Source organism: Chiloscyllium plagiosum, chromosome 4 (assembly GCF_004010195.1).
Source record: "Chiloscyllium plagiosum isolate BGI_BamShark_2017 chromosome 4, ASM401019v2, whole genome shotgun sequence".
Classification (NCBI taxonomy): domain Eukaryota; kingdom Metazoa; phylum Chordata; class Chondrichthyes; order Orectolobiformes; family Hemiscylliidae; genus Chiloscyllium; species Chiloscyllium plagiosum.
Genome location: NC_057713.1, coordinates 89,655,166 through 89,668,244, shown reverse-complemented (window position 1 = coordinate 89,668,244; position 13,079 = coordinate 89,655,166). Strand labels below are relative to the sequence as shown.

The window sequence follows — 13,079 nt, the reverse complement described above, 5'->3', positions numbered from 1 at the left end:
CTTTGCCATCAACTACTACCTTCTGTCTTCTTCCATCCAGCCAATTCCTAATCCAAACCTCCAACTCATCCTCAATGCCATACCTCCGTATTTTCTGCAGTTGTCTACCATGGGGAACCTTATCAAACGCCTTACTAAAATCCATATATACCACGTCTACCGCTTTCCCCTCATCAACCTCCTTCGTCACCTTTTCAAAGAATTCAATAAGGTTTGTGAGGCACGACCTGCCCTTCACAAAACCATGCTGACTATCCTTGATCACATTATTCCTATCCAGATGTTCATAAATCCTATCCCTTACAATTCTCTCTAAGACTTTGCCCATAACAGAAGTGAGACTCACCGGCCTATAGTTACTAGGGTTATCCCTACTCCCCTTCTTGAACAAGGGAACCACATTTGCTAGCCTCCAATCTTCTGGCACTACTCCTGTAGACAACGAGGACATAAGTAGACAACGAGGAGGATAGCAAGGAGACCAGAATTGCACGCAATATTCCAAAAGTGGCCTAACCAATATCCTGTACAGCCACATGACCTCCCACCTCCTGTACTCAATACTCTGACCAATAAAGAAAGCATACCAAATGCCTTCTTCACTATCCTATCTACCTGCAACTCCACTTTCAAGGAACTGTGAACCTGCACTCCAAGGTCTCTTTGTTCAGCAACACTCCCTAAGACCTTACCATTAAGTGTACAAGTCCTCTCCTGCTAAGATTTGCTTTCCTAAAAATGCAACACCTCACATTTATCTAAATTAAACTCCATCTGCCACTTCTCAGCCCATTGGCCCATCTGATCAAAATCCTCGTGATCTAAGGTAACCTTCTTCGCTGTCCACTACACTTCCAATTTTGGGGTAATCTGCAAATTTACTAACTACACCTCTTATGCTCACATTCAAACAATTTACATAAATGACAAAAAGTAGTGGACCCAGCACTGATCCTTGTGGCCCTCCACTGGTCACAGGCCTCCAGTCAGAAAAGCAGCTCTCCACCACCACCCTCTGACTTCTACCTTTGAGCCAGATCGTATTCAGATTGCTAGTTCTCCCTGTATTCCATGAGATCTAACCTTGCTAACCAGTCTCCTATGAGGAAACTTGTCAAACACCTTCATGAAATCTGTACAGATCACATTCAGCACTCTGCCCTCATCAATCCTCTTTGTTACTTCTTCAAAAAGCTCAATCAAGTTTGTGGGACATGATTTCCCATGCATTGAGCCATGCTGACTCTCCCTAATCAGTCCTTGCCTTTCCAAATATATGTACATCCTGTCCCTCAGGATTCTCTCCAACAACTTGCCCACCACCGAGGTCAGGCTCACTGGTCTACAGTTCCCTGGTTTGTCCTTACCACTCTTCTTAAACAGTGACATCACGTTAGCCAGTCTTCCAGAACCTCACCTGTGACTATCGATGATACAAATATCTCAGAGCAAGGGGCCCAGCAATCACTTTCCTAGCTTCCCACAGAGTTCTAGGGTACACCTGAAAGGTCCTGGGGATTTATCCACTTTTATCTGTTTCAAGACATCAAGCACTTCCTCCTCTGTAATATGGACATTTTTCAAGATTTATTTCCCTACATTCTATATTCTCCATGTCTTTTTCCCCACAGTAAACACTGATGCAAAATACTCGTTTAGTACCTCCTCCATTCCCTGCCGTTACACACAAAGGCTGCCTTGCTGAACTTTGAGTCGTCCTATTCTCTCCCTTGTTACCCTTTTGTCCTTTATGTATTTGTAAAAACCCTTTGGATTCTCCTATACCCTATTTGCTAAAGCTATCGCATGTCCCCTTTTTGCCCTTTCGATTTCCCACTGAAGTATACACCTACTGCCTTTATACTCTTCTAAGGATTAATTCAATCTATGTTGTCTATACCTGACATATGTTTCCTTTTTTTTAACCAAACCCTCAATTTCTTTAGTCATTCAGCATTCTCTACATCCAGCAGCATTTCCTTTCACCCTATGAGGAATATACTGTCTCTGGACTCTCGTTATCTCTTGTTATCTGAAGGCTTCCCATTTTCCAGCCGTCCCTTTACCTGCGAATATCTGCCCCCAATCAACTTTGAGAGTTCTTGCCTAATACTGTCATAATTTGCCTTTCTCTAATTTAGAACTTCAACTTTTAGATCTGGTCGATCCTTTTCCATCAGTATTTCAAAAGTAATAGAATTATGGTCGCTGGCCCCAAAGTGCTCCCCCACTGACACCTCAGTCACCTGCCGTCTTATTTCCCAAGAGTAGGTCAAGTTTTGCACCTTCTCTGGTAGGCACATCCACGTATTGGAGTAAGAAAATTTTCTTGCACACATTTAAATTCCTCTCTATCTAAACCCTTAACACTTTGGCAGTCCCAGTCTACATTTGGAATGTTAAAGTCCCCTACTATAACCACCCCATTATTCTTTTAGATGACGGAGATCGTCTTACAAATTTGTTTCTCTATTTCCCTCTGACTATTAGGGGGTCTATAATACAATTCCAATAAGGTGATCATCCCTTTCTTATTTCTCAGTGCAACCTAGATAACTTCCCTGGGTGTATTTCCGGGAATCTCCCCTCTCAGTACAGCTGTATTGCTATCCCTTATCAATAATGCCACTCTCCCTCCTCTCTTGCCTCCCTTTCTATCTTTCCTGTATCATTTGTATCCTGGAACATTAAGCTGCCAGTCCTGCCCATCCTTCAGCCATGTTTCTGTAATTGCTATGATATCCCAGTCCCATGTTCCTAAACATGCCTTGAGTTCATCTGCCTTCCCTGTTAGGCCACTTGCATTGAAATTAATGCAGTTTAATTTATCAGTCCTAGGAGCAAGTAAGGACTGCAGATGCTGGAGATCAGAGCTGAAAATGTGTTGCTGGAAAAGCGCAGCAGGTCAGACAGCATCCAAGGAGCAGGAGAGTCGACGTTTGGGGCATGAGCCCGAAGGAGGGCTCATGCCTGAAACGTCGATTCTCCTGCTCCTTGGATGCTAAATTTATCAGTCCTACCTTGTTCTCTTCTTTGTCCCTGCCTGCCCTGACTATTTTACTCTCTTCTTTTCTCAACTGTACCAGTCTCAGATTGATTTCGTTCCCCAATATCTCCCTGTGTCCCACCCCCCACCATAATAGTTTAAATCCTCCTGAGCAGCTCTAGCAAATCTCCCTGCCAGTATGTTAGTCCCCTTCTGATTCAGGTGCAATCCAGTCTTGTACAGGTCACTTCTACCCCAGAAGAGATTCCAATAATCTAAAAACGTGAATCCTTCTCCCATACACCAGCTCCTCAGCCGTGCATTCATCTGTTCTTTCCTCCTATTCCTACCCTCACTAGCTTACAGTACCAGGAGTAATCCAGATAGTACCCATCCTCGAGGACCTCCTTTTTAAATTCCTGTCTAACCCACTATATTCTCCCTTCAGAATCTCATCCTTTTCCCTTCCTATGTCATTGGCTCCAATGTGTACAATGACCTCCTTATGATCCGTCTCCCCCTTGACAACATTCTACACCCTCTCTGAGACATCCTTGATCCTGGCACCAGTGAGACAACACACCATTTTTCGCTGCTGGCCACAGAAATGCCTGTTTGAGTCTCTGACTAGACAGTTCCCTAACACAACTTGAAACCAGACGTACCTCTCATTGCATTAGAGTCAGTCTCGATACCAGAAGCTTGGGTGTTCGTGATGGTTTCTCAGGGAATGTATCACCCCCTACAGCATACTTGTTTGAAATGGAGATAGCTACAGAAGACTCCTGCACTACCAGCCTACCTCTCTTACTTTTCCTGGAGTTAACACATCTATGAGACTGTATCTGCAACTTTTCTCCCTTCCTATAACTGCCATCTATCACATCCCCTCGTTCTTGTAAATTCCTCATTGCCACTGTCTCTCGAACCGATCCATTTGATCGAATAGAATTCGCAACCAACGCCATTTATTGCAGATATAATCCTCAGTAACACGTAAACTCTCCCTAAACTCCCACATACAACAAGAGCATATCACTCTCCTAAAGACCATTTTTGCTTCATTCAATCTACAGACCAAGATAGCACTGTCTTATTCCCCAACAAAACACTGCTCCAGGCTAACTTAATATTTATGGCTTATATTATTAAGTTTAATCGAGACATAGCTCAATAAAACATTGAATCAAGAGAGAAGCCACTCTACTCACTACTGGCGACTTACTGTAAGGCCACACAAAAATATTCACTTATTGTTTCTGTGCTGTGACCTCTCCCAAATAGGTTCCACCAAAATTAGTTGTGAATTTCACTGTTCGTTAATTTTCCAATTCACACTCCAATGTCCAGCAATACATTGCTGTGTCAGTTAGCACTGTGGGTTTCTTCTCTCTCTCTCTCTCTCTCTCCTGCACTGCTTAAAAAAAAAGACACAATCTCATTGAAACAAAGCTCTGAAGGGATTTGACAGAGCACACGATGAGAGCTGGTTTCATCTGACTGGAGAATTTAGGACCGGGTGGGCAGCCTCGGAATAAGAGGTCAATATATTAGGACAGAGGAGCAGCAGAAATGTCTTCACTCAAGAACCATGCACTATCAGAGTTGTCCATGCTCAGTTGATGAGCCCATTCTAGATAGAGATCAATATGTTTTAAGCACTAAGGGAATTAAACAAGATCACAAATAAAGCAAGAGGGTGGAATGGAGGTAAAAGGTCAGCCATGACTGCACTTATATGATGGACCAGGCTCAACAGGTCACAACTATCTTTTGAATGTTTTACCTCTGACTCCATTATGTCCTAAAGCATAAAAATCAGTAAACTTTATGATCAGTGTTTCTTCAATGACTGTTTAAGCTAACTAGTTTTTTTGGTTTTACATGCATTTTTGCTCTGTAATATGTATTACATGCAAGAGATTTAAAAATGCAAACAAATGGATACTAAAATACAGAATAATACATTAAAACAAACCACTCGACTCCCTGAATATATGTGTGCATTGACTTGAGCAGCTTTCCTGAGTTCAAGCTTATTAGACATGGGGGCTTCCAGCTTGGATAATAAAATCATAAATGACATACAAAGGAAGAAAAAAAAGTGTTTGTTCTTACCTGCCATCCCAAGTCCCGAAAACTCACATACAGTTCATGCTTTTTGCAAGCTTGTCGCTGATCACTGGTGTTGTATTCTGTCAGAAGAAATAAAGTTAAGTGCTTTACTTAATAGTCAAAGTTAAGTGCAGATGAAGGATGAGCCATTTTGTTTCTAAGGGGAAATCCATTCTCTCAGCAAACAATTGCCCCTCAAATGACCCAAGTTTTGACCTCCACAATTCTACTTGGAAATCCACTGGCCAGTAGCCATGGTGTTACAGGTCTATGCAACTGGGATTTCCAGCGTTCCACTTGATTCAATGTTTCGCCTGGTTCTATTAAGGTCACCTATTAGTTTTCTTTCAAAGCTGGATTCAGAACTTCTCGCACTGTCCCCCACAACCAAGTCTCCTGACAGTGTGGTTCATCACTGTGGTCCCATTCAGCATAATTTCCAAAATTTAACTTTTCTGAGCAATAGTATTAGAGAAGAATCTTCCACACAAAAAAAAACAACATAGCTTCATGAAACTGGCCTTCGACTTAAAAAAAAAGTAGTTTTACTTAACATGCCAAATCGCTTTTCTGTTAACCATTTATCTGAAGACTCTATGGAGTTAGCATCAGGTCTAATTTGACAAGATAATACATGGCTTGGAAAGGGTGGACGCTAGGAAATTGTTTCCGTTAGGCGAGGAGACTAGGACCCGTGGACACAGCCTTAGAATTAGAGGGGGTAAATTCAGAACAGAAATGCGGAGACATTTCTTCAGCCAGAGAGTGGTGGGCCTGTGGAATTCATTGCCACAGAGTGCAGTGGAGGCTGGGACGCTAAATATCTTCAAGGCAGAAATTGATAAATTCTTGATATCACAAGGAATTAAGGGCTATGGGGAGAATGCGGATAAGTGGAGTTGAAATGCCCATCAGCCAAGATTGAATGGTGGAGTGGACCCTCTAACATATGAGGAATGGCTGAGGATCCTGGGATTGTATTCATTGGAGTTTAGAAGATTAAGGGGAGATCTAATAGAAACTTACAAGATAATACATGGCTTGGAGAGGGTGGACGCTAGGAAATTGTTTCCGTTAGGCGAGGAGACTAGGACCCGTGGACACAGCCTTAGAATTAGAGGGGGTAAATTCAGAACAGAAACGTGGAGACATTTCTTCAGCCAGAGAGTGGTGAGCCTGTGGAATACATTGCCGCAGAGTGCAGTGGAGGCCGGGACGCTAAATGTTTTCAAGGCAGAGATTGATAAATTTTTGATGTCACAAGGAATTAAGGGCTACGGGGAGAATGCAGGTAAGTGGTGTTGAAATGCCCATCAGCCATGATTGAATGGCGGAGTGGACTCGATGGGTCGAATGGCCTTACTTCCACTCCTATGTCTTATGGTCTCCAATTTCTCTGGCCAAGACTTTTTGTTATATCTGTTGTAACGCTTAGACCACCTCCCCAGAATGATCCGCAAATGAATTTCATAACTGTCTGTCCATATCTGGCATCAGTGCTCGAATTCTTCCTAAACTGTTCAGTCTCTCATTCTCAAGACTACTGTACATTACACACCAACCATTTAGTACAGCATCATTTGTGAATTGGACGAACATCCAACTCAGGTTCAAAATCAGTTACATAGGTCAGAAATAGTAAATCTTGTTTCCTGGTTTATACCATTCTCCATCCTATTTCAAAGCTGCAGCTTCAAAAGGTTTTGCCTGGTCTGCAACTAACAAAGGTTTCTTTACCCCCTTTAAGGTGCTATTTTATTAAAAGTTTAAGTACACTTTTAGCACTAGCTTTTCAAATGCCCCATTCGGGCATCACTTCCTCAAAAACACAGTCTGGTCTTCCTTTTCATATTAAGCTGGTTTTCATAGAGATGCACAGCACAGAAACAGACCCTTCAGTCCAACTCATCCATGTTGACTAGATATCTTAAATTAATCTAGTCCAACATGACAACATTTGGATCCATATCCCTCTAAACTTTTCCATTTATATACCCATCCAAATACCTTTTAAATGTTGTAATTGTACCAGCCCCCACCTCAGTCAGTTCATTCTATACACACACCACCCTCAGCTTGAAAATGTTGCCCCTTAGTTCCCTTTTAAGTCTTTCCCTTCACCTTTAATCAATGCTCGCTAGTTTTGGATTCTCCTATACTGGGTAAAAGACCTTGGCTACTCACCCTACTCACACCCTTCATGATTTTATTAACCTCTATTAGATCACCCCTCAGCCTCTGATGTTCACTTTAATGATTATTTAAGAAAAAGCAAACTACATTTTGTACTAATTGATTATTTGCACTGATCAACAGACAGTCCTGGTAACAAACCAACTTTATAACAGTTCAGAGGGACTTCATGAGCACCATCAGCAGTTGTAGGTTTCATTGCTAGTTTCACTTAACACCGTTCTAAAGCTGCTTACAAGTCACAGAATTTAAGTTTAGGACCTCTCATAAAAAGTGATAGGATTCTAGAATCTTCACTAGTGAAATCTTTCAGGACGCATGCTAAGTATGGTTTTTCACTTTCAGTTTCAGTTTCAAGCCCATGTTTACTGTTCAAAGGTTGTGAGATATGGCAAAGCCAACATTTGATGTTTGTCCCAAATTGCCCCTTGAACTGATGGTTTGGTGACCCCCAAGGACAAAAGAGTTCTCACTATGATATCTCATTTTGACATCAATAACTCTAGATTCTACCAAACCTCCTCTTCTGGGAGAAAACTGTCTGAACTTCTCCAAACTTTCCCTCCCATGGATCCCACCATTTTAACAAAAGTGGTTCATCAAAATTTCAGCTGCAGAGCTGGGTTTTTAACACCTTTAATTAGACAGTGTTGACACCTTTAGTCAGTCTGCTGGTGGTACCAGGAGAAAACACATGATAAGCAGCACCATGCTTGGCCAGCGCCTACCTTGAATCTTATTCTGCCTCCAAAGCCCATGTTTGGGAAAGTGTCTTACATTCCACCTGCAAAGATACCCAATTCCCAGTTTACACCTGTTGCGCTTGCACTAATAACTGCAACTGAACTCCTGTGCACAATTAACTGTTGTGGCAAAGGCCGGGGGGATGGGTGCTGTCTGTGTGCGGCTTGTGAACTATTCCCCTGGGATTTGAATGCATTAATAAAACCTACTTAGTTTTCACCCAGAGTGATTTACTGTGGGTCATTTTTAAAATGGACTTAATGAATGGGGTTTAGGGAAACACACCATTGCTTTGAAGAGGGAGAAGAAATGAAGAATTCTAAAAACCACCTTTGCTACAGGTGGAACAGAAAATTCACCGCTGCCTTTATGACAGGACCAACAAAATAATAAAAGTGTTGAGACTCTGCTTAAGCCTACATTGCCTAATGTTACTTTTCCACAAATAAGAATAAAAGTTCCAGACTCTTTCCCCCTTTGACACACAATACGGATCACATCTGCAATGGAAGGTGCATGGCACACATTTCAGCTCAGGGATGATTTGCTCGTCGTGTTTGCACTGTCCTGCAACATTCAAAACGTTACATGAATCATTTATATTCCTGTGATTAACTAGAAAGGGACAGAGATGCAAACATACTCACACGGTTATGAAAAGTAATCGAAGGTTAACACTCGCACCCAATGGACTGCGTCACAGCATAGATAGAAATGGCTGCTGACAGGAGTTTAAAAATATAGCCTTGCAATTGCAAACTACAAAAGGAATTGGGATTTGTAGGGTTAAGAAGAATTACAAAAGTTTTGCTGTTTTATTTCCAAAGCTCTTTGGAAATAGTGCGTTGGACATGCCTGTGTGTCAAGGTGCTTCCTCGCCCCTTGATGCTGGCCTCTATTACGTCGTTGGAAAACCCTTTATGCCCTGAATTTTATGACAGCTGGAACTTTGTTAAGTAAGTGCAGCTGTGTAGGAAGGGCTAGGAGGAACCCTCCACACTGGCGTGCTTGTTGAGGCTCCCTTTCCTGCTGAGCCTGCTAAGGTTATCTTGCATTTCCTCTTGGAGAACAGACAAACATTTACTGAGGTTAACACTCTGTGGAATTGTTTGACAAGCCTGAAGCTGCCAAATTATTGAATGCTCCAACATAATTAACTGCCACTGAAGTCACTAAGTTGAAGTAGCTCAGAGTTCATCGTTTTTTTAAAGACCCTCCCTGTTTATTTAAGTGATCTTACTACACAAACGAGTGACTAAATTGAAACATTTTATACCACTACTTAACTTTGCAATGATCTTCAGCACATGTTCTGGGTGGGCAGCGGAAAAAGGCAATGGCTAAATACACAAGGCCTATTGACATAAAACCTAAGAGGGAAAATGTAGAGATCTGGTTTGAACGCAGTGAGATTTTCCTCTTGTTTATGCAGGAGCAGCTCTTTGACAAGAGATGAAATGAAACTTGGAGGTGAGGGTGGAGGCCAGTCTCTGTTGATGTACCCTTGCTGCATCAATAACCAAGGAGAGGATTTGAAACATTTTCCAGTAGCAGCCACATTACGCAGTGATAAACGCTAGAGATACTCAGTACATTGGTAACCAGCAGCTTTCTCAGTGACTGCAGGAGCACTTCAGAGCCATTGCCAGCCATATAGTCCAGTGAATAAATCTGACTGATGCCCGTGTTCTCAGCTGTCACTTCCACCTCCATGCAGCAGGTAATGCACACCAACTAGCACACTAGTACCTCACCACAGCTTCAGGTGTTAATGGTAGACAGTACCCCTTTCAGTGCAGTGAAGTCTGGAATTGTGAAAAAGGTCCGAGCAAATCAATGATGGCTCAGAAAGCAGATACCAAGAGACCTGTCATATCGGGCTTCCTCCTGATGAAGCTGAATTGTGGACAATTCCCTCAGAAAAGATTGGGACCTCACAGTGTATCTGTAGACAGCAGTCAAATCTACAAACCAAAAGACGCGCAGGTTAGGTGGATTGGCCATGCTAAATTGGTCATTGCGTCTAGGGATGTACAGGCTAGGTGGATTAGCCATGGGAAATGTGGGTTATAAGGAAGGGGGATGGGTCTGAACGAGGAGCTGTTCAGAGGGTTCATGTGGACTCAATGGGCTGAATAGTCTGCCTCCACACTGTGGATTGGAAGACTGTATGAAAATGCAATTGCCCAGAGCACAAGCAGCTGGCACAACACTGTCTAACCATTGGCAAGAGGCAGGAAACTGAAGATGAGACAATAGAATGTTGAAAACCAGCAGTGCAAGTGGGAAATAACAACAGCAATGCAGCTAATACTAAGTCAAACTTTCAGCTGCTTCCAGAAAGAGGAAAACGTAATCCACCTGGCCTCTGTACATACGCCATGATAGAAAGCACCACATTTTCTTCAGAATGAGCATACTGTACATTGGTGGTATCATTCCAAGATAATTTAGGGAATTAACTTGGAGCACAGTGAGTCACATCAAAAAAAAGACTACAAACATCCGGGCACTGGATGAAGTCATGCGGCTGGATCTGGCTTCTCTAAAGCAATGGCTTTATACAAGAACAGTGCGCACTTGCAAAGCAGGAAGAAGAGTCTGAATCATAGTTGTGGCTTTTCCTTTGTTATCTGGAAGCTCTCGGCTTTAGTGGTTATGTTTCAAGCAAAGAGCCCGCAGGTAGTCTTTTATATTAAATCTCATTCTTAGAGAAGGCCTTGTTTTTTTTTAAAAAAATAGTGATGACTAACAGAACAGACAAAAACTGATGCAGGATTCACCTGCACAGAATCAAAGACAAATCAAGAGTAGAGGGATCTTATTGCATTGCAGTTAAATTACATTTGTGAAAAGTGTAACTTCCTGTGTACAACTGCATAACGTAATAGTGTCAGGTGAGGATCAGGTGGTCAGATTTGTGTCAGAGATGGAGGTCTCAGACATTCTGGAATAATGCAGAGGGACAGCCTCACTGTCACAGATGCTGCATCTCAGACAGGGGGTTAAAACTACTGACGGTGTGGAGTTTGCACATTCTCCCCGTGTCCGCGTGGGTTTCCTCCGGGTGGTCCAGTTTCCTCCCACAGTCCAAAAATGTGCAGGTTAGGTGAATTGGCCGTGCTAAATTGCCCGTAGTGTTAAGTGAAGGGGTAAATGTAGGGGAATGGGTCTGGGTGGGTTGCTCTTCGACAGGTCGGTGTGGGCTTGTTGGGCCGAAGGGCCTGTTTCCACACTAAGTAATCTAATCTAATGTCTTCCTGCTCTTTCATTTGGATGTAAAAGATCCCGAAGCACTGATATGAAAAACAGTAGAGATGTGCTTCCCAGTGTCTTGGGGACCAAGAGCTTCCCTCGAGCACCATCACTGCAACCGATAATCTGGTCAGTATCTCTTTGCTGGTTGCAGGGGTTCACTTCTCACATATTGGCTATTGCCCACATAGCAGTAATGACTATACTTCTAGAATGGTTCAGTTGACTCCAAATTGCTTTGCTATCTCCTGAAGTACAACCTCTACATAAGCTAAAGTCATTTTCCGATTCACATACAACCTACAAATGCTTGATGAGGGCAAACAATGTATAGTGATCAGGGCCTAGACGGGGAAGCTAGATGTGTGTGTGTGTGGGGATGGGCTGTGGTCAGAGAAAAAGACAGACAGTCATAGCAGGCTGACAGCAGGGAGACACAGACAGATACCGACAGAGAAAAGCTGAACACAGTAATATTTGCAGATAATTCTAATGGTCAGAACACAAAGACCAAAATGCAGCCCTCCACTCCAACCCCAACCTCACCATCAAACCGGCAGACAAGTGAGGCGCAGTGGTAGTTTGGCACATCGACCTTTACACCGCTAAGGCGAAACGCCAGTTCGCGGACACCTCCTCCTACTGCCCCTCGACCATGACCCCACCTCCCACCACCAAACTATCATCTCCCAGACTATCCATAACCTCATCACCTCAGGGGATCTCCCATCCACCACCTCTAACCTCATAGTCCCACAACCCCACACCGCCCGTTTCTACCTCCTGCCCAAAATCCACAAACCCGACTGCCCCGGCTGACCCATTGAATCAGCCTGCTCCTGCCCCACCGAACTCATCTCTGCATACCTTGACACTGTCCCCGTTAGTCCAAGAACTCCTCACCTATGTTCGGGACACTACCCACGGTTTCCACCTCCTCAATGATTTTCGCTTCCCCGGCGCCCACCACTTTATCTTCACGATGGACATCCAGTCCCTATACACTTCCATCCCCCATCACGAAGGCCTCAAAGCCCTCCGCTTCTTCCTCTCCTGCCAACCCAACCAGTACCCTTCCACTGACACCCTCCTTCGACTGACTGAACTGGTCCTCACTCTTAACAACAACTCCTTCCAATCCTCCCACTTCCTCCAAACCAAAGGAGTAGCCATGGTCACCCGCATGGGCCCCAGCTATGCCTGCCTCTTCTTTGGATACGTGGAACAGTCCATCTTCCGCAGCTACACTGGCACAACCCCCCAACTTTTCCTCCGCTACATCGATGACTGTATTGGCGCTACCTCATGCTCCCATGAGGAGGTTGAACAGTACATCCACTTTACTAACATCTTCCCAGCTGACCTGGACCGTCTCAGACTCCTCCCTCCCCTTCCTAGACCTCTCCATTTCTATCTCGGGCAACCGACTCAACACAGGCATTTACTACAAACCGACCAACTCCCACAGCTACCTAGATTACACCTCCTCCAAACCTGCCCCCTGTAAAAACGCCATCCCATATTCCCAATTCCTCTTTCTCCGCTGCATGTGCTCCCAGGAGGACCAATTCCACTACCGAACAACCCAAATGGCCTCTTTCTTCAAAGACCGCAATTTCCCCTCCGACGTGGTCGACGACGCTCTCCACCGCATCCCCTCCACTTCCCGCTCCTCCGCCCTTGAACCCCGCCCCTCCGATCGCCACCAGGACAGAATCCCACTGGTCCTCACCTTCCACCCCACCAACCTCCGGATACATCGTATCATCCTCCGTCATTTCCGCCA

General features: G+C 43.9%; 1 protein-coding gene across 1 annotated transcript in view; it reads right to left on the bottom strand.

Moving 5' to 3' along the window:
• bmp6 (bone morphogenetic protein 6) overlaps positions 1 to 13,079 on the bottom strand; it is a 133,074-nt gene that overhangs the window by 17,874 nt on the left and 102,121 nt on the right. Inside the window, exon 7 of the mRNA XM_043688583.1 lies at positions 5,105 to 5,181. Within this exon, the coding sequence (XP_043544518.1) occupies positions 5,105 to 5,181 (77 nt within the window). The remainder of the gene's footprint in view (positions 1 to 5,104; positions 5,182 to 13,079) is intronic.